The 18,777-nt window shown below is 35.8% G+C and overlaps 5 protein-coding genes and 1 non-coding gene across 9 annotated transcripts; 5 read left to right on the forward strand and 1 right to left on the reverse strand.

Annotated features, from left to right (window-relative positions):
* The first annotated feature begins 1,652 nt into the window (after positions 1 to 1,652).
* LOC104751709 (uncharacterized) lies at positions 1,653 to 3,745 on the forward strand. The gene is made up of 3 exons (XR_015584928.1): positions 1,653 to 2,296; positions 2,388 to 3,135; positions 3,224 to 3,745. It is a non-coding gene; the product is annotated as an uncharacterized LOC104751709 (transcript).
* LOC104751708 (putative methyltransferase At1g78140, chloroplastic) lies at positions 3,659 to 5,812 on the reverse strand. Of its 4 annotated transcripts, none has more exons than XR_015584930.1 (8): positions 5,534 to 5,812; positions 5,257 to 5,366; positions 5,000 to 5,146; positions 4,819 to 4,900; positions 4,454 to 4,681; positions 4,251 to 4,362; positions 4,056 to 4,163; positions 3,659 to 3,936 (listed from the first exon to the last, which is right to left on the reverse strand). XR_015584930.1 is itself a non-coding variant. In XM_010473718.3 (8 exons), the coding sequence occupies exons 1-8, from the start codon at positions 5,705 to 5,707 to the stop codon at positions 3,796 to 3,798; spliced, it is 1,071 nt and encodes a 356-aa protein (XP_010472020.1). In that variant the 5' UTR covers positions 5,708 to 5,812; the 3' UTR covers positions 3,659 to 3,795. The 4 variants fall into 4 exon arrangements, 2 of the variants coding, with proteins under 2 accessions (XP_010472020.1, XP_010472019.1); XR_015584929.1 differs by having other exon boundaries at positions 5,257 to 5,369; positions 5,534 to 5,802; XM_010473718.3 differs by having other exon boundaries at positions 4,454 to 4,650.
* A 626-nt stretch (positions 5,813 to 6,438) lies between these two features.
* LOC104751710 (uncharacterized) lies at positions 6,439 to 8,095 on the forward strand. The gene is made up of 5 exons (XM_010473720.2): positions 6,439 to 6,715; positions 6,800 to 6,873; positions 7,048 to 7,147; positions 7,251 to 7,529; positions 7,611 to 8,095. Exons 1-5 carry the CDS (start codon positions 6,593 to 6,595, stop codon positions 7,857 to 7,859), a joined length of 825 nt encoding a protein of 274 aa, XP_010472022.1. The 5' UTR covers positions 6,439 to 6,592; the 3' UTR covers positions 7,860 to 8,095.
* Positions 8,096 to 9,278: 1,183 nt separating this feature from the next.
* On the forward strand, positions 9,279 to 12,253 carry LOC104751711 (putative pumilio homolog 7, chloroplastic). Its single transcript, XM_019238024.2, has 6 exons — positions 9,279 to 9,482; positions 9,612 to 10,958; positions 11,031 to 11,193; positions 11,282 to 11,445; positions 11,522 to 11,777; positions 11,876 to 12,253. The coding sequence occupies exons 2-6, from the start codon at positions 9,640 to 9,642 to the stop codon at positions 11,978 to 11,980; spliced, it is 2,007 nt and encodes a 668-aa protein (XP_019093569.1). The 5' UTR covers positions 9,279 to 9,482; positions 9,612 to 9,639; the 3' UTR covers positions 11,981 to 12,253.
* A 3,021-nt stretch (positions 12,254 to 15,274) lies between these two features.
* Positions 15,275 to 16,833, forward strand: LOC104751712 (uncharacterized). The gene is made up of 2 exons (XM_010473722.3): positions 15,275 to 16,117; positions 16,239 to 16,833. The coding sequence occupies exons 1-2, from the start codon at positions 15,899 to 15,901 to the stop codon at positions 16,689 to 16,691; spliced, it is 672 nt and encodes a 223-aa protein (XP_010472024.1). The 5' UTR covers positions 15,275 to 15,898; the 3' UTR covers positions 16,692 to 16,833.
* Positions 16,834 to 17,433: 600 nt separating this feature from the next.
* On the forward strand, positions 17,434 to 18,477 carry LOC104751714 (uncharacterized). Its single transcript, XM_019237526.2, has 3 exons — positions 17,434 to 17,525; positions 17,846 to 18,039; positions 18,148 to 18,477. Exons 2-3 carry the CDS (start codon positions 17,929 to 17,931, stop codon positions 18,328 to 18,330), a joined length of 294 nt encoding a protein of 97 aa, XP_019093071.1. The 5' UTR covers positions 17,434 to 17,525; positions 17,846 to 17,928; the 3' UTR covers positions 18,331 to 18,477.
* Positions 18,478 to 18,777: the final 300 nt, after the last annotated feature.

Raw genomic sequence — 18,777 nt, forward strand, 5'->3', positions numbered from 1 at the left:
CACCAGAAATTTTTGATGCAATCAGAAAGATTAGAGATGCTCTCCAACAAGAATGCAAATTCAAGAACAAACAAATAACAATAGATTCATATTTCACTAGATTTTCTTATATATATATATATATATATATATATTTCTTAGATATATATATATACTAGTTTATTTGATTATTAATATATGATATTGATGGACCATATTTTTATATGAGATTTTCAAAAAAATTGTTTATTTATTATTTTATCAAATAGTATCCAAAATTACACTAGTCCCAACTTGGGACCAAAAAAATTTATTAATTTATAGAGGTTATTAATTTATCGAATATTAATTTATAGAGGTTCTACTGTAGGTGATATAATGATTGCGATATATTAAATACTTGAAGTCATCATGCTTGTATGATAGTGTTCATTGTATAATTCATTATATGCATGTAAAAAGAACCATTACAGTTGGTTTTTTCTTCGTAGCATGGATTTTGAACACTAAATTACCACCAAATCATAGTCATATAATGTTAAAGATGGCAAACAATATGATTGAATCTATGGCGTGTGGACGTTGTAAACGGAAAATAATATATGAAAAATATAAAGGTGGCTTTGGGTTAAAGATTAAATATGCAGAAAGGCCATCATTTTCTCATATAATTTTGTTTTGTTAAAGATCTTTGAAGAAGAAATTATATCATAATTTGCCAAAATAAGTTTAATTGAATATAATTTCTTACTCATACATGCATTGAAGAAGCTAATTAAAAACGAAATGAATATCCAAATATAAAAGCAATTAAAGAAAAAAGAAAAAAAAATAATTGATAAGAGGGAGAAATGTATAGGCACATGATCCAAAGGCACATTGGGACTACCATATATATATATACTTGGCTTAGAAGGGAAAAAGAAATAAAAGAAGAAGACTTGCTATTTTTGGATATATCTTCACTTAGGGTTTTAGCTTTTGTATAAACTCTTTTACTAAACACGGGCCGTTCGTTGCTTATAACACGAATATCATCAGTGGCTGGAACTTGGAATATAAGATTTGTTCAAACAGCAGTAAGACCATCATTACTGGCAGTTCTTTTATCGATACTCTTATTAAAAAATAATAAAAAGAAGAGAGAGAAGAGGATAAAAGAGAGAAACGTTCCTTGGCAGAGTAATCTGAGAACCGATACTCTCAACAAACAAAACAGGTGTCATCTGTTTAGTGGAGCAGATTTAAAAGATAAATAAATAATAATAATTTGTAAAAAAGTTAATTTATTTTTATTTTTTGAGGAACGATTAGGGGGTTACTCGAGTAAAGATGCTCTAAGTGGTAGACTAGGCCCATGTACGGTCCTTACCGAAAAATAATCAATTATGCGATTCAGGGTCCACATTAGCCCATGATTAACCCCCAAGCCAAGTATACTGTATTGAACTGAGTGTTGCAAACTTACAAAGTTACAATTACACTCTGTTGGTCGAGAAATTGTTTTTCTTTTCCCCACAACACTAGCAAGTAGATGTTTTAAAGAAAAAACTCAACAATTTGACTCGTGAGGAACATAGATTAGTAGTAGTCATTTCTATTAATGTGTTTTTAGCTTTTGTAGTTATATTTTATCATCAGATCATCACTATTAGCTAACATTAGTGTTTAACCAAAACCATTACCGAATATGGGCCTAAAAAGAATATTTTTGGTTTTTATCTATCACTTATGAAAATATGGGCTTAAAGCCCATAACTTGTAGTCGTGTACTAGAAAACAGTAATAAGCGTAAACACGACAGCAGTGGGACCCATTTCGGGATCACCGGGAAAAGTCATCGCCTTCTTTGACAATTCTCACGCGCCACCGTAGCGACCACGTATGTAATAAGCTGACACGTCCTCACCGTAAACATTGATGATTCGCATCCCAATTTTTTTACGAAATTGACTCAAAGAAAACAAAAATCCGATCGAAACCCATCAAAAACCCAAAAGTTCAGGTTTTTTGTTTATAATCAGGAAAGATGAAGGCGGAGACGGTGACGCTGATTCTGATTAATCTAGCTGGAATAATGGAGAGAGCCGACGAATCTCTGCTTCCAGGTGTATACAAAGAGGTCGGTTTGGCTCTCCACACTGATCCAACCGGACTCGGGTCGTTGACATTGCTGCGATCCATGGTTCAAGCCGTTTGTTATCCCTTGGCTGTTTACATGGCCATTAGACATAACCGAGCTCACGTTATAGCTCTCGGTGCATTTCTCTGGTCCGCTGCTACTTTCCTTGTTGCCTTCTCTTCCACTTTTTTCCAGGTTCTGTGCTTTTTCCACAATTAAGGTTTTTTGGGTTTATGGTTTGGTTTAGTGAGATGCATAACCTCTTGTGACATTTCTGATCGAGCAGGTGGCAGTGTCTAGAGCTCTGAATGGAATTGGTCTTGCTCTAGTGGCTCCAGCTATTCAATCTCTTGTTGCTGACTCAACTGATGATGCCAACCGTGGCACTGCATTTGGATGGTTACAACTAACAGCAAACATCGGTTCGATCCTAGGGGGGCTATGCTCTGTCTTAATAGCTCCACTAACCTTCATGGGCATACCTGGTTGGAGAGTTGCTTTCCATATCGTAGGTGTGATCAGCGTTTTCGTTGGTGTGTTAGTCAGACTATTCGCCAATGACCCACATTTTGTGAAGGATGGTGTTGATGTTTCGAATCAACGAGGTTCGAGGAAACCTTTTTGTACAGAGGTGAAGGATTTGGTCCGGGAAGCTGATACTGTCATAAAGATTCGGTCTTTTCAGATAATTGTGACTCAGGGAGTAACAGGGTCGTTTCCTTGGTCTGCTCTTTCTTTTGCACCCATGTGGTTGGAACTCATCGGCTTCTCACACGGGACAACTGCATTCTTGATGGGTCTTTTCGTGGCTGCATCTTCTCTAGGAGGCTTATTTGGAGGCAAAATGGGAGATTTTCTGTCTACCCGCCTTCCTAATTCTGGAAGAATCATGCTTGCATTTCAGCCTCAGCGATTCCGCTTGCTGCAATTCTCTTGTTGGTCTTACCAGATGATCCATCCACGGCTGCAATCCATGGTCTGATCTTAGTCCTATTGGGGCTGTTTGTTTCTTGGAATGCTCCTGCTACCAACAAGTAAAGTTTCTCTCTCTTTACTATGCCTAATGACGCGTTACTCTCTATCGTTTCACTGTTGTTGCTGACCTTGGTGAAACAAATGCAGCCCGATCTTTGCAGAGATTGTTCCAGAGAAATCAAGGACAAGTGTCTATGCACTGGATAAATCGTTTGAGTCAATCTTGTCATCGTTTGCTCCTCCTATAGTTGGAATCCTGGCGCAGCATGTTTATGGTTATAAGCCAATCCCTGAAGGGTCATCGAGGTCAGCAGAGATAGCCACGGATAGAGAGAATGCAGCATCTCTAGCAAAAGCTCTTTATACATCTATAGGAATCCCAATGGCAGCGTGCTGCTTCATCTACTCCTTTCTTTACCGTACCTATCCTCTAGACAGAGATCGTGCTCGGATGGAAGCTTACATAGATTCTGAGATGCGTGAACTGCTTCCGGAAAGTTCCAATAGAGACATCCAGTTTTCACAAGAAGACCCTTTAGTGAACCAAGTTAAAACCAATTTACAACCTAGTAGATAGGAAAATTTGCAAAAACCTTTACAAAATAGGTATTGTATGCTCTTTCGAGTTGTTCTAATGTTTATAAGTTTACACCAAATTTTCACAGAAAAGTGTATATACTATGGATTAGAAATTTAGAAGTAGCTATAAGAGTGTCAGCTTATCTGGGTTTTGTGGCGGAGAGCATTATAAATGGCCCGTTTCTAACCCGAGTGAAGCCAACGAGTCCACAGGCTGTGCAGAGATCTTCAAGCTCGCGTTCACTCAGAAAGACGTGAGCACCTGAATATCTCATTATTTCCTACCATTGGCATGACCAGAATGTATAATCAGCCACAGATCACACAAGGGAGCAAACGAGGAGAAATTGCAAGACATCAATTGAATGTGTTAAGACTTAGAAGTAACATATGCACACACCTGACGAAAATTCTTCAAGAACGGGATAAAACTAAAAGGACCGTCATAGATGAATGTGGTGGCAACAAATACTCCTCCAGGTCTAAGAACACGGCTTATCTCAGCAACCTAGACGAACCAAAGGGAACATAAGCACACAATGTATTATTGTATGTGTGGTTTTTGTAAAATGATGAATTAGGAGAAAAGCTTTACGGCTGAGGAAGGTGAAGGCCAACAATGAAGAGCAGCACCAGCATGGACAGCGTCAACTGAACCAGAAAGGAAAGGGAGTCTAGCAATGTCTGCTCGGACTAGGACAAGTTTCCTAGAATTGTGACAGCGGAGTAAATTTAACATATCTTGTTACCCAAGATCTTAAGACAATAATGGAAGAAGCTAAAGGTGAAAGTACAAACTCTTTGTTGGGAAAGTTTTCTTCTTGATTTAAGAGTTCATAGCACTGTCGCAGCATATTCTCTGAGTAATCAAGGGCAACAACCAGAGAAAATAGCTGGCTTCTAGCGAATAACCTCGAGAACATCCCACTTCCGCAACTGGCATCAATAATATTGCCTCCCAAAACAGGCTTCAGGTAGTCTTTAGCCATTTCAAACTGTGGAATACAACGTTAGCAGTGTTTGGCTCTGGCCATAGATTGGAACATGAAGAACATATAACAGAAACCATCAGTTTTATAACCAAGTATAAGCAGAAATTTAACACATTTCTTTTAAAAATAATTGCAGCGAAAAGAAGAGGCCTTTGAGAGTTTTCGTCTCACCTCTTTCTCTGGTCCTGGAAAACCACCCCATATGAAATTCTGACGCCAACCCCTCTCATAAAGGAAAGAGACTAATGGAGTCCTACAAAACAACAAGGCCAAAAAAATGTCGGGAAGTTGATTCGAAAGAAAAGATAAAAGCTTAAGATAGACAAGGAAGCAGTTAAAGCATATAAGCCACCTGAACAACTCAGTGGAAAGAGGCATTGGCTCACTGTATTGCTTGGTTCCACTAGCGACAGCCAAATCAAGATGCGTCTCATTACCGGAGTAACCCCTTTTACAGGTATTGCATTGTAATTGAGTACCAGAGGAGGCAGTAGATTCTCTGTAGCCAAGAAAATATAAAAACTTACATCTCAAGAAAAATTGAGCATTGGCTTTATTTCTCAATCCTAATTTCTGGACAAACTAGTGAAGAGTCCTGATGAGACTCACACAAAACCATTAGGCTGACTAATCCATGCTAAGGAGTTATAACAGATGGGACAAGCTAGAATCTTCTTCTCTCCTCTGTTCTTCGTCTCCTTCTCGATAACAGAATCCACCTGCTACATCAATCCAATTGAATCAGCTGAAATTGGAGATCATCAACGGAAACCACATCACAGCACAGTACCAAAAATATTAAAAACCAAATACTGATTCCGTAATCGTAAGTCGAATCTGTTCCTATAGAAGAAGAAAAAATGGAGAAGAAGGAAGAGAAGCGTACATTCGAATTCGTCTCGACGGAGACAGAGACAGAAGAAGAAGCGTGAGCTGATTTGGAAACGATAACAACGCGTCTTTGAGCTGCGTACTTGAAGGAACGCAACCTCGACAAGGAAAAAGAAACAGTGGGGAGAAACGCCGTCGAGAATCGACCGGAAACAACCGTCATCGGCATTTTCTTTTTTCAGGCCTCTCTCCGTGTCCGTGGCTGCCTATTGAGCACGAAGCAGTTTGTTTTAATAAAGCAAAGAAAAAATCACACACACAAAATACGTGACTTAAAGCAAATTTGAAATTGATTGAAATTTGTGAAAGAGCGATGATGGATCATTCACTAAAGCCCAATAGACCTAAAGTTTTGGGCTTTATATTTTTCCCTTTCTTTTTTTCAGCTTGGATTTTTTTTTTTAATATCATTATTCATTATATAATCATCTCTAACCATATTTTGTATCTCTTTCGTTACGAATAATCAAGCTCAGAGATTGCGGAAAACAACGATTAAGGCCTAATTGAGAGGATAAAATCTCGGCTTTTTTGCATTAATTACCCTTTTAATCAAAATTACATGTTGTAATGCTAAAAAAATGCTAGTAGTGATAGATAAAAAAAGAGGTGGGCATCACGTGATGGCTGCTTAAAAAAAAAAAAAAAAAAAAAAAACGTTGGTAAAAGTCTTGGCTAGTTTTGATGGCTTCACATGGTCTTGTGTCAGAGAGAACCATTGTATGATTGACCATACACTTAAGAAAAAAAGAAACAATTTTGTGATTAGAAAATTTTAAATATACGGAAGATATTTGAATTTAATGATCATCATAACCACTTGTGAGTTACACGTGGCAGCGTAGAGAAGAAGCTTCCAGACCACACATCATATGAACATAAGAAAAGGGTAAAAGCGTCAATCGATTAAAAACAACTTAAGTGGGGGTGAGAGTTAAGAAAAAGGAAGCTGATACTAATCTTCTTTCAAATTCTTCATTCTTCTCTGTATTTTTTTTTTTTTCCCCATTGGCTTCGATTTGCTTTGCTTCATAGAGAGAGAGAGAGAGAGAGTATGGAGAGAAACACTCCGGTGAGAAAGACACACACATCAACCGCAGATCTACTCACTTGGTCGGAAGTTCCGCCGCAGGATTCTCCTTCCTCCGCTTCTCGCTCCGCCGTTCGTTCTCACCAGGTACGACACTGTTTGTTAACTAAAAATTCAATTCGAGCAATCTGGTAGTAATCTTTATTTCAAAATTTTGCATTTTGGTGGTAGCCGTCGGATGGGATTAGCAAAGTGGTGTTCGGAGGTCAAGTGACGGATGAAGAAGTTGAGAGCTTGAACAAAAGGTGATACCTTTACCTCTTCCATCGCTATTTCTAGTTTTGAATTTAGTTTCCAATTTTGTCTTAGGAACTCGCAAATAATATGAATTTGTTCTGTTCTGAATTGAGAGGTGCTTTGGAGTTAGTGATCGATCCTGATATCAAAACTTGTGAATATGTTTTATAAAATGTCAATAGGAAACCATGCTCAGAACATAAAATGAAGGAGATTACTGGTAGTGGGATCTTTTCTCGTCACGAAGATGATGATGCATCAGAGCCATTACCTGTTTATCAGGTTTCAGCTTTTTATATATATATATATATATATATTCATCATCATGTTAAAGAGCGTTTGAATTCTTCTGTAATCCTAAAAAACACTTGATTACTTTTGACAGCAAGCACTTAGTGGTATAAGTCATATATCATTTGGTGAAGAGGATGATCTATCTCCTAGAAAGCCGTCTACTTTACCTGAAGTTGCCAAACAGCGTGAGCTCAGTGGGACTATGGAGAATGACTCAGCTTCAAAGCTGAAGAAGCAGCTCTCTGATGCTAAGTACAAAGAGATCAGTGGACAGAACATCTTTGCACCTCCGCCTGAGATCAAACCTCGATCTGGAACTAATCGTGCATTGGCTCTTAAGGATAATTTCAACCTCGGTGCTGAATCACAAGTAAGACTTTTTTCCATGTTGCATTTCTAAGCACTCGTTGTTGTGTATAGACTAATCAGAGAAATATTTACTACTCTGCAGTCTGCGGAAGAAGACTCATCTGTGAAGACGGCAAAGAAGATTTATGACAAGAAATTCGCAGAACTTTCAGGGAACAACATATTCAAAGGAGATGCAGCGTCATCTTCTGTTGAAAAGCATCTGAGTCAAGCGAAGCTAAAGGAGATAGGAGGAAACAACATATTTGCAGATGGGAAGGTAGAGGCAAGAGACTATCTTGGAGGCGTCCGTAAACCACCAGGTGGTGAGACTAGCATCGCCCTTGTTTAAAAAAACCGGCAATAACTTAACTCTTTGAAACCGTGATTGATCGTTGTGTGTTCTTGTCGTATCCCATACACTTTCAGCTCAAAGTGTGATTTGTATTTTGCAGTTTTTCCTCGGTTATGATGGTTTATTAATATTATTATTCAGTTGTGTTTTTAAGCCGTTTAGGGCTTTCTAATGTATCTCCTGTAATGGATATAACAAGTTCGAGCTTTTAAACTGTTGGGAGATTATTAGCATTACTGCGACTGCGAGACAGAGGATATTTGCTTGGGTCAGAAGTAATTGTTTTCATTGTCCAGGTCTTCCTAAGCTGGTGAACCAAAGTAATTTGATATGTAATCGTTTGTAGCCAAAAAGTATCCTAATTTTATATCACAAAATTGAGTTGGCATCATGACACAAAAGTTATGAGTATGTCTTAGTATTGATTGATATTGCTATGTCGAGTTAGCATGTTACACGTGATTTACATCTGACCCACACTTAGATGAAAAAGTTATAAATTTAGTTTGCGATCTACTAGTAATTGACTACGTAAAAGCAATATCGTTGAGAAAAGAGAAATAAGAAAAGAAAAAGAAAGAAGTGTTGGTGATGCCTTTGCCTCTTTGAAAACAAAGAAGATGCATCTAAAGAAAAAAGGAACGAGTAAGTAGTTTCCAAGAAAAAAGTGAGATACAGATGTGATGGACCCTCTTCGTTAACTTCCACAATTGTGCTTTGGAAAACCAAGTCACTTTGACATCGCTATTGCCTTTACAGTTTACATATATTTTGATATTTTTTTTTTCTGATAATATGTTGTAGTGATATCCAACCTTAAAATCAGACCAAACCAAATAAACCGCAAAATCAATATGAAATTATACGTAAGCTTGAGATATTACACCGTACAACAATTAAATAGATTTTAGTGGATTGAAAGTTCAAAAAAATGATAATTACTATGAATGAATTTTTTTTTTGTCACTTTAAGAGAACCTTGTTAAGAAAAAAAAAAAAAAAAACTAGAGATACTTTGTGCAACCAAGCCAACCCATTTATCTCGCTTATGTTTAGTATCAGAATTAGTCTTAAACGGTACTTAACCTCATAATTAGAAAATCCTTAAAATATCCTAAAAGATAATAATATTGTTATAGAAAATATATAAAACAAATAAATATTTTGAAGTTCAAAGAAAAACAATACAGTGGAATCTACGCTCCCTTAATACTCCATCTCTCTCTATGTTTAGTAGACTTTGTCACTTTAATTGAGTTGAACAAATGGTTTTCTTAAAAACATCTAAAATAAGTAACGTTTACCCATTCAAAACTTAAAAGTTTGTAAGGATTATAAGGTTGATTTAGTCTTACATAAAAATCAGTAAAAATTAGAAAACGATTATAACGTAGAAAATCACGCAGAATAATGCGTGGTCTCTCTTAGAAAATTAAATCATTTACTTATAGCCGAAACCGTTAGAGAAAAAGAAGATGAAGAAGATAATAAGTTAAAGATAAACGAGAGAATCTACACTCTCTCTAGATACACCTTCTCAACCTTTGTGTGATATTTTAAAACCTTTCTTTTTCATTTTAATGGCGTAAACGAAGTTTTGTACGTTTTCTCCTTTTTAAGGTAAAGATTCATTGTTTTCTTCTATAGCTTGTAAAACTTTTTCTGACGTATATGATGTTTTGATTACGTTTCTTCTCATGGGATATACACAGAAAAAAACAAACTAATTCTTAGTAAATTTGTCTTCAGTGTTGTTGTTATAGATTTTTGTTATATAATGAAGATGGATGAGTTTCGTGAAGGTTCTGTCTCTTCGTCTCCTTCAACTCCAGTACGAACACCGTTACATTCTCCTACCCTCTTCCATGAAGACTTCTCTTACAGCAACAGATTCTCTTTCAACTCTTCATCAGATTATTCTCTGTCGAGTTCTTTCTCTAATGGGTTCTGTTCTCCCGAGGACAGTTCTTCTCCGTTCGCTTCTCCTCCGTTTAACGGGATCCTTCCTAAACACAACCACACTTCATCACCAGTCTCTTACCATCATAATGATTTATTGTTTCGTAATGATCACGAAAAGAGTACTGTTGTTAATGGTGATGATTTAGGTTTGTGTGAAGATCTCTACCGTATGAATATCAAAGAGGATGTTGAAGAAGATCAAGTACGTTACGGACGAACCGAGACTCACGGTGATCATCTCGGTTCGATTCCTAATACGGTAGATCCACTCTACAACTTTACACCTAAACACTACGAATCTAACATTAATGGAGTCATTCTTGATGGTGGTTTTGTCTCTCGAAGCTTTCCATGTGGATTCTTCAATCCAACAAAGGAGCCTAGTGTTAACCATGACTCATGGTTTAACAACACTCAAAACAACACTGGATTCGATCAAAGAAAAAAGTCTGAGAATAATCCTAAAGTTCAAGATTCCTCCATAGCCAATTCTCAACAAGTTGGATGGCCTAGCTACTACTCAAGCAGTAACGGTGGCACTAGTCCTTACATCAACGGTCAGGAGATTTTCGGAATGGGTTCAAATCGAGGCGGAATGAGAGAGTACTCGGCGCAACCACAACAACACGAGATTTCGTATAATCATCAAAGCTACAGAACAACATCAGACATGTTACCATTGTTCTGCCAAGGAACTCAAGTTCCTATGGTTTCTAAATGCTCAGAGCCATTTAGCTCTGATGATAGTTTCTTCATGGATGGTCATAAAAGCTTGGATCATCAGAGAACCAGTACTACTCGAGCAGTGATGTCTGATAATGGAACTACTACAGAGATATGTCAACCGAGTCTGCCTAACATGTGTGACATTCAAGGATATATATACTTAATGGCTAAAGATCAACATGGATGTAGATTCCTGCAGAGGATATTCGATGAAGGCACTTCTGTTGATGCGATGATCATATTCAACGAAGTCATTGCTCATGTAGTTGAGCTTATGATGGATCCTTTTGGAAATTACTTGATGCAGAAGCTTTTAGATGTTTGTACTGAAGAACAGAGGACTCAGATCGTGCTCGTGGCAACCGCTGAGCCTGGTCAGCTTATCAGGATATCTCTCAATGCATACGGGTAAAAAGATTACATTCTCAAGAGATCATCTTGTTATATCATATGCTTTAACAAACATGTTTTGTTTTGTAGTACTAGGGTTGTCCAAAGATTAGTGGAAACAATCAGAACCGGAAAACAGATTTCTCTGGTGAAATCGGCGCTGAGACCCGGTTTTCTTGATTTGATTAAAGATTTGAATGGAAACCATGTGATTCAACGTTGCTTGCAATGCCTTAGCACTGAAGATAACAAGGTCAAATAAATTAACCTCACTTTCTTGATCATTAGATTAGTAAATAAATATAGCTAAATCTTGTTCTGTTTTTTTTTTTTACCTACAGTTTATCTTTGACGCGGCTACAAAGTACTGCACTGAAATAGCAACGCATCGACATGGATGTTGTGTGCTTCAAAAATGCATTGCGTATTCAATGAGAAAACAACGAGAGAAGCTGATCGCTGAGATCTCTAGAAACAGTCTACTTCTTGCTCAAGACCCCTTTGGGTAAAGAGAATTGATTTAACAAAACATATAACTTTTATTTGAAAGAATCTAAAACCAAAACTTTTTTTTTCGGCAGGAACTACGCAGTACAATTCGTTATAGAACTGAGGATTCCATCTGCGGTGGCGATGATGTTAGCTCAGTTAAAAGGGCATTACGTTCAGCTTTCGACGCAAAAGTTCAGTAGCCATATGGTGGAACGATGTCTCATGCATTGTCCTGAGAGTCGTCCACAAATCGTGCGTGAGCTCGTCTCTGTTCCTCACTTTGATCAGCTTCTTCAAGACCCTTACGCCAATTTCGTCATCCAAGCCGCTCTTGCTGCCACTAAGGTATATAACTAATTTTTACGTACATGTTCCCTTTATGAATTACACTCCAATCCGGTTTTATCGGTTCGGTTATATCGGTCTATGAAATTTTGTAACAGGGTCCACTTCATGCTTCACTTGTGGAAGTCATAAGGCCACATTCGATTCTACGTAATAATCCTTATTGCAAGAGAATTTTCTCAAGGAACCTATTGAAGAAGTGAAGGATGATGATGATTTGCTGAGTCTGTAATTTTTATGTTGTTGTGTGTTTCTGTTTCTTCCCCCAAGCTTATTCTGTTTATTTTGAATAAATCTTTGGACACTGGACAGTGGTCTAGATCCAGAGACGAAGAGCTTAGTGTTTGTTTCTTCTGTATTGTTTTGTTGTTGTTTTTGTCTCTCTGCTAATTTTGGGTTTTGGGAATCGAGTTTCATGTTGTAAAAGATCGGGTTATTAACCCGTTTTTGTCATTGAATAAAAAGTCTTCGAAAAACATAACTTTACTTCTTACTGAGCGACATTAGACTTCGACTAATTCACAGTTCATTTACACTAATCTCACTTTCGACATTACTAACGCCCCAAGATTTATATGGGCTTTGTTTCTGTTTTAATCTAATCAATCAAGCCCATTTTTTCGGTTTTCATTATTTGACAATCAGTTGTGAATATTATACTCCATCCGTTTCAAAATATAAGATGTTTTGAGTAAAAGAACGCAGATTAAGAAATAACCACTTTAAAAAAATTCAACCAATCATAAACAAGACTGCATAAAATAAATAATAAATAATAGAAAAGTAATCTAAAAGTTACTTAAAAAGTTGAAAACATTTTATATTATGAAACAATGAAAAACCTTAAAACATCTTATATTATGAAATGGAGGGAGTATTTAAAAGGCATTACAGAAAAATGGTCCATATTAATGTTATGGGGTTACATTAATTAGCAGCTTGTAAAGATGAAGACCTATTACTATTTGAGTCATATTTTCAACCTAAATATGTTGTTTTATAATATGCCATTTATGCACCTTTTTGATTACACATAGATGATAAGGATTTTGAAATTTTGAAAGAAGAAAAAAAATGATGATAAGGATAAACAAAAATAGGAGTATTATTAAATATTTATAGGTATCTATGTTTTTCCGGGTGACAATTCAAAACTCGAACATGTACATATTTCTATTGCATTTAAAACTTATTTGACATAATTTATGGGTAATGCATTTATTTCACATGATCAATACATCTTCTCAAACCTAATTCTTGGGCAAATCGACCGTAATTAATAAGAACATATAACCATATTTAATGTTCATCGTCACATGCATGCATTTTGTTTCCAACAAAATTGTTACTCGTATTATAAAAAACTTTACATTATTGGATGTTATTTTATAGTCTATGTTGTTGACTATTTTCATAACAAAAGCCGATCCTAATAGGTTAACCAGTAACAGAGTTGAGACGACGACTTAAAAAATAACGCAAACCGCACGTGAATATATCGTGTCATTGAATTGCATGGAACCACTCGCACAAACGTTAACATTGAAAGTTTACAAACAGTATACCATTTCAGATTCCAGTAAAATATACTCTAGTACTTTTGTTACTTATTCCGTCTCGTGTTAATTTGTTCTTTTAAAATTTTGCATACAGACAAGAAAATGTTGGAGTGAGTTTCTGATACACCATTTATTATACACTATAGAAGTTTATCTTTCTAGTTAAGAAATTGATTTTTTTTTGTCAACTGCTTACACAGTTATGTACGTATAACTAAAATGGTTCAGTTAATAAATTTAAGAGAATTATACTAAGGATAAAACTGAAATTTAGGTTGAAAACATGCATTTCTTATACACACAGACACACACGAAAATAGTCTTAAACATGTATATAATTCAGATGGTTCAATAGATAATTCAGTTGGTTTATTTTCCTATGACATCATTGACATGTAGATATATACTTCAATGCATAGACTTTATTTATTTTTTGGTTCAACTTTAATGCATGTAATTGAATTTGCATCTATAATCGTTCAAAAATTATTCAATGGAAACGGGTAGACAAGTACCGAATATTTAATTCTTCCACCAGGAAATTACAACTAATTTATTTCAGAAAATAACTATATTAACTTATATTTTTTTTATATATAATTCGTTGTAGCTTTCAAACACAATTGTTCTATTTATTATATAATATTTAATTTATGAAATTTAAAAAGATATAGTACAACCTTTAAATAAGTTGGAGAGAGGTTGGCAAAAAAAGAAAAATGTAGAGACATGAATCTTTATTGTATGCATGCATGGAGGAAGGGATGTTGGGAGCTTTAATAGCTTGTTTTTCTAATATTTTCAATCTTTTTTATAAAGAATATATTTACATTTGTCTTCATGAAAATTAGGTTCTATATATGCATGAATTACAAATTTGAAAGGACCGATTTATCCAAACATAAACATGCAATGTAGTTAGCATGTCGTATATCGTATAATCTCACAGTAAAGTGTTATGTTTGTTTGAGGGAAAATAAACAAAAACAAATTATCAAACCGTTAATGAAAAATATGGCTTATACGTAATTGATTCCTAATTTTAAAAACACCTGAGCACCTTAATTTGAACAAAATACAAGTCAATTTAATAATCTTTATTTTCTTAGCTATGATTGAGATTCGCAATTATAAGTGGAACTATATAGACATTTCCTTCATTACATTGTTTTGGTATACTTAGACATTATGCATATCCCGAGTTTTTTTGTGTTCTTCAGGGGAAAAAAAAAGAAGCAATTTCATAGATGTTACATCCTTGATCCTTCTTTCGGTTTCGCGGCTTTGTTAGTCGTTGTTCTTCATCCTCACTAGACCGACAATTTATCGAAATAATCACTAGACCAAGTTCCAATATCCTCCAATCGTCGTTATTATTAGTAAAGTGGTGACTCACAAATATATTTTTATGGAAAAAGTAAAGTATAAATGGTGAATGGCATCCTAAAATAAAGTTTCAGTATATACACAAAAACACAGTAAGATATGGGTCATATGGAGTCATCTTATTTAAAAAAAGGGAGAAAATAAAGGTTGGGTGTATTTATGAGGAAAGTAGCCAAAAGAGACGGAAGTATAAAACGAGGAAACGATATGATGCTCATGAGTGCATGAGTCACGACATGACTTGAGATAGGAGGCCGTTGAAAGGCTTTAACTATAAGACATTTGTTTAGAATTTTCAATTCGAATATACTAGTTTTTAAAAAAATTTGTAATACTAGAAGATAAAATAATAATAATAGAGTTGTGGAAGGAGGTTGGTTAGTAATGTTAGGAGTATATATTTGTGTTCTATAACCAAAAATGGGACTAGGAGTTAATGTGAGTATTAAAGTTGCATCTGCATTCATCAATTCATCAACCTTCCCTTCTCCCATCTTTAATTCTCTTTATTGTTTTCTCCATTTATTGACCTCCTCTCTCCCTCTATTTCCCAACTCTTCTTCACTACACATCCTCCATCTTCATCATCATTCATGACACATACACATGCATGATCCATCCATCCATATGTGTATGACTTCATCAACAATCTTACGAAGAACACGAGACATGAACCACCTACATGCATCATAATACAGTTGTACATGCATGCATCATACGTCTAGATGACCAAATATGATATGGTAGAGGAGAAAGCGAAATTAGAAAGAAAAGTTGGTTAGCACTTCACATCTAAGCATTTAAATGAGACTGTTTGGAGTTATTGAAGACACCCAACTTGGAACTCACACATCATGTTTCACATTACTTCCCTCTCTTTTCTTTATTAATTCCTCCCAAAAAAGAAAAAAAAATATCGAAATTAAAATGAAATACTTTCGATTATATAAATTATCAAACCAATTTTTTTTATTATTATAATGGTATCTAATTCAATTACTCCATATGAACCGGTGAAGACAATAACTCCCCTGGAGATTTTTCCTACATGTATATATATAGTGATGATCTTCACATTCACTTTTAAGTCTATCTGTTCATTTCCTCACAGGATCAAAGAGTTTAAAACTTTCCTTTAAAGCATAAATCACTCAGAGGAATCCAAGACTGAGGCTAATGGTTTCTCGACAAGAAGGAACCCTCTATTCTAGAAAGAGGGATTTCACAACAATCTATGAAGAAGATTTGCAAAATTCTTTCAAGAAGAGCAAGCAAGAAGATCAATCACAGAGCACTCTGTTCAATGAAAGACCAAACTCAGAGAGTATGAGATCAATCACCTTTGATTTCGAACTTCATCTCCACACTCCTCTACCTTCAGATTGGCAAGCTAAGGTATATATTCGTAAATATAGTGACGTATCTTACTTATATTCGTATCAATATGACAAACATGTATGCGTTAAAATATTAGGATAAACATGCAACTAAAACATAAATACTCATATATTTTCAGGGAAATTCAAGAACATCTGAAGATCATAGGACATTTCCTAAAGATCCGGTGATTGTTGGACGACCTAAGATGAGCCTAGACCTTGAGTTGAACCTTTCACCTTCGGGTTCACCTTCACGAACCACAACGAAGAAAGAGGAATCCTCAAACCACAATGAAACAGTGACACCAAAGGTTAAAAGTCTTACAAACCCAAGTATGATCATGAGCAATATAACTGGGGCAGGATTAAGCCGATCTCCATCCTGGCTTGCGTTTGAAGGTGGTGACGATGATGATGTTGATCACAAGGAGCAAGAGATGGTAACAACAGTTTGCATGAAATGTCACATGTTGGTTATGCTGTGCACATCAACTCCAGTTTGTCCCAACTGCAAGTTCATGCACCCACACGATCACAGCTCAACAAAGCTGTTTAAACCACCATCAAATTTGCTTAGGCTCCTATGCTAGGCTCTTTTCAGGGTTATCTGGATCTATGGAATTTGTACGGAAGAATATGAATTAGATATGGACAAAAAGTTATGTATATACTACCAAGTACCAAAAGTTGTTATTTTATGCTTCTATGAACGATCATGCATGCTTTTAGATCTTTAAACTCTCAACCTATTAGTATTTGCATTGAATTGTACAACTGAGACTATAGTATAGCACTAAAACATTAATGGGTAAGCTTTATTCAAGGTAAGATATATAGAGAGATCTAGAAGATCACAAGATCGACCACCTCCAAGGTCGACCTGTGGTCAAGTCTATCGCATCATCCCTAAGCTATTTGCTTCTACACAACAAGTGTTATTTCAGATCCAAGTTGATCTCGTCTTCAAGATGTCCAAAAGACTTCTTCAAAGCTATAGGCTTCCTTACTTTCACAAACAAGTATTGTCCAAAGTGTTTTCATGTGTCATTTAACTATGGCACACTACGGTAGATCCGTCAACCACATGGTTTAAGCACAACGCTTCATAACTCCAATCAAATACAACATCATCTATGGTCAATCTCAAGCCATCACTTCCGCTTCACTCATGACACCTTGAGCTTGAGGAAGGGTATAGAGAGATCTAGAAGATCACAAGATTAATAACAATATATTTTTTATTTATTATTTAGATGTTTTATATATTTACAATCATTATAGTTTAGGAAACTCTTGTACTATATAATTCTATATAACCTAAAGCTTATGATTATGAGAGTCAATATACTATTTCTTAAACACTAAGGTGTTCTTCTCTCATCAACTTTCTTACAAGATATACTCGAGTTTAAAAGAAACCGCAGGTAAAAAAAAAGTGTTAATTTGAAACTTTGTACATACAGTAGTAGCTGGCCACTATTGTGACAAGTCTTTGGTAATTATTGAAATATGGAAAGCTCTAATTTGACTCCAAACTTAGAAATCTAGTTGTTTGACAATGCTTAAACATTGCAATTTCATGGACAAGAAAAACTTTTTAGTGGGAAAACCTTTATTTATTTAATTTTTTGGGCAAATGGAGGGAAAACCTCGAAAATAAAAAGTGGATATTTTCATTATTCTGTAGTTTCAACTAATCATGTAATGACACCTGTCAAATTGAACCCACCCCCTCCATTAACAGGAAAAAAACATTCTGGAGTAAAAACAAGTTTTTGAAACTCAAAAATCAAAAACAGAAAGAAGCAGAGAGAGACGAAGGAGACGATGACAAGCAAAGACGAGTTTTCTCGAGATCGAGTTGCGATTCGCTGCGTCAGAGCTACGATGCTCCTCTATTCACTCGCATCGTCTCCCAAAATCGATACCGCCGGCGAGGTTTTAGATCCTTTTCGAATCGATTTGTTTTTTTTTTTTTTTTTTTTTTTTTTTAATTTGCTACAATGTATCCGTAATTACGAAATTGCAATGCGAAATCGAATGAAGCAGGAGGAGGAAGGAGAGACGCGCAGAGAAGAGATAGAGGAGCTGAAGAGAAAGCTTACCATTGAGAAGAAGAAGACGAATCGGATTAAGCTTTGCGGTTTGATGGAGCTGCTTCTTCACGTCCTTCTGGTACTCTTGCTTTCCACTTTCTTCCTCGTCTTCTTCTTCCTCAGATCTACTTGATCTCCTCCTTTATCGATTAGAATCATCAGCTTTTTTTTTGCTATTTCCAGTTCCAACACAATCAATTTCTTATGTAAATCTCGGTTGCTTATCATCTGTAATTGCTAAAAACAATTTTTAACCAAATCAGCTACGTTTGTGTTGGAATGTTCAAGGATTTCAAGAGCCATCAATTTATAGGGTTGATGCAGCATCGTCATAGTGTAGCTGAGATCTTAAGAGTTAGGGAAACCGATTTTTTAGACGTCGAGCTTTGTGTGCTAGATTGTACTTGGTTGATCACTCAAGTGCATAGGGATCAATTGATCAGCTTGAGAATTGGATAACTCAGTCGTTAGGCTTAAACCTTGACGTTTGCATTTTATAATGAATGAATCTATCTTATAAACACTTTGACTTTTGGCCTCTGGAGTAATGACTGTGTGTGTTAATGTGTTATGATGATAT

This window comes from Camelina sativa, chromosome 16, assembly GCF_030686135.1.
Source record: "Camelina sativa cultivar CO46 ecotype springtype chromosome 16, ASM3068613v1".
NCBI lineage: Eukaryota > Viridiplantae > Streptophyta > Magnoliopsida > Brassicales > Brassicaceae > Camelina > Camelina sativa.

Coding starts and splice junctions, on each gene's coding strand:
- LOC104751712 (XM_010473722.3), top strand. CDS start 15,899: ATGGTTTCTCGACAAGAAGGAACCCTCTATTCTAGAAAGAGGGATTTC. Junction 16,118..16,238: donor CTTCAGATTGGCAAGCTAAG/GTATATATTCGT, acceptor ATATATTTTCAG/GGAAATTCAAGAACATCTGA.
- LOC104751711 (XM_019238024.2), top strand. CDS start 9,640: ATGAAGATGGATGAGTTTCGTGAAGGTTCTGTCTCTTCGTCTCCTTCA. Junction 11,194..11,281: donor TTAGCACTGAAGATAACAAG/GTCAAATAAATT, acceptor TTTTACCTACAG/TTTATCTTTGACGCGGCTAC. Junction 11,778..11,875: donor CCGCTCTTGCTGCCACTAAG/GTATATAACTAA, acceptor ATTTTGTAACAG/GGTCCACTTCATGCTTCACT.
- LOC104751710 (XM_010473720.2), top strand. CDS start 6,593: ATGGAGAGAAACACTCCGGTGAGAAAGACACACACATCAACCGCAGAT. Junction 6,874..7,047: donor GTTGAGAGCTTGAACAAAAG/GTGATACCTTTA, acceptor AAATGTCAATAG/GAAACCATGCTCAGAACATA. Junction 7,148..7,250: donor AGCCATTACCTGTTTATCAG/GTTTCAGCTTTT, acceptor TACTTTTGACAG/CAAGCACTTAGTGGTATAAG.
- LOC104751708 (XM_010473717.3), bottom strand. CDS start 5,707: ATGCCGATGACGGTTGTTTCCGGTCGATTCTCGACGGCGTTTCTCCCC. Junction 5,147..5,256: donor AGTCAGCCTAATGGTTTTGT/GTGAGTCTCATC, acceptor TCTTGGCTACAG/AGAATCTACTGCCTCCTCTG. Junction 3,937..4,055: donor TCTTGAAGAATTTTCGTCAG/GTGTGTGCATAT, acceptor TGCCAATGGTAG/GAAATAATGAGATATTCAGG.
- LOC104751714 (XM_019237526.2), top strand. CDS start 17,929: ATGACAAGCAAAGACGAGTTTTCTCGAGATCGAGTTGCGATTCGCTGC. Junction 18,040..18,147: donor AAATCGATACCGCCGGCGAG/GTTTTAGATCCT, acceptor AATCGAATGAAG/CAGGAGGAGGAAGGAGAGAC.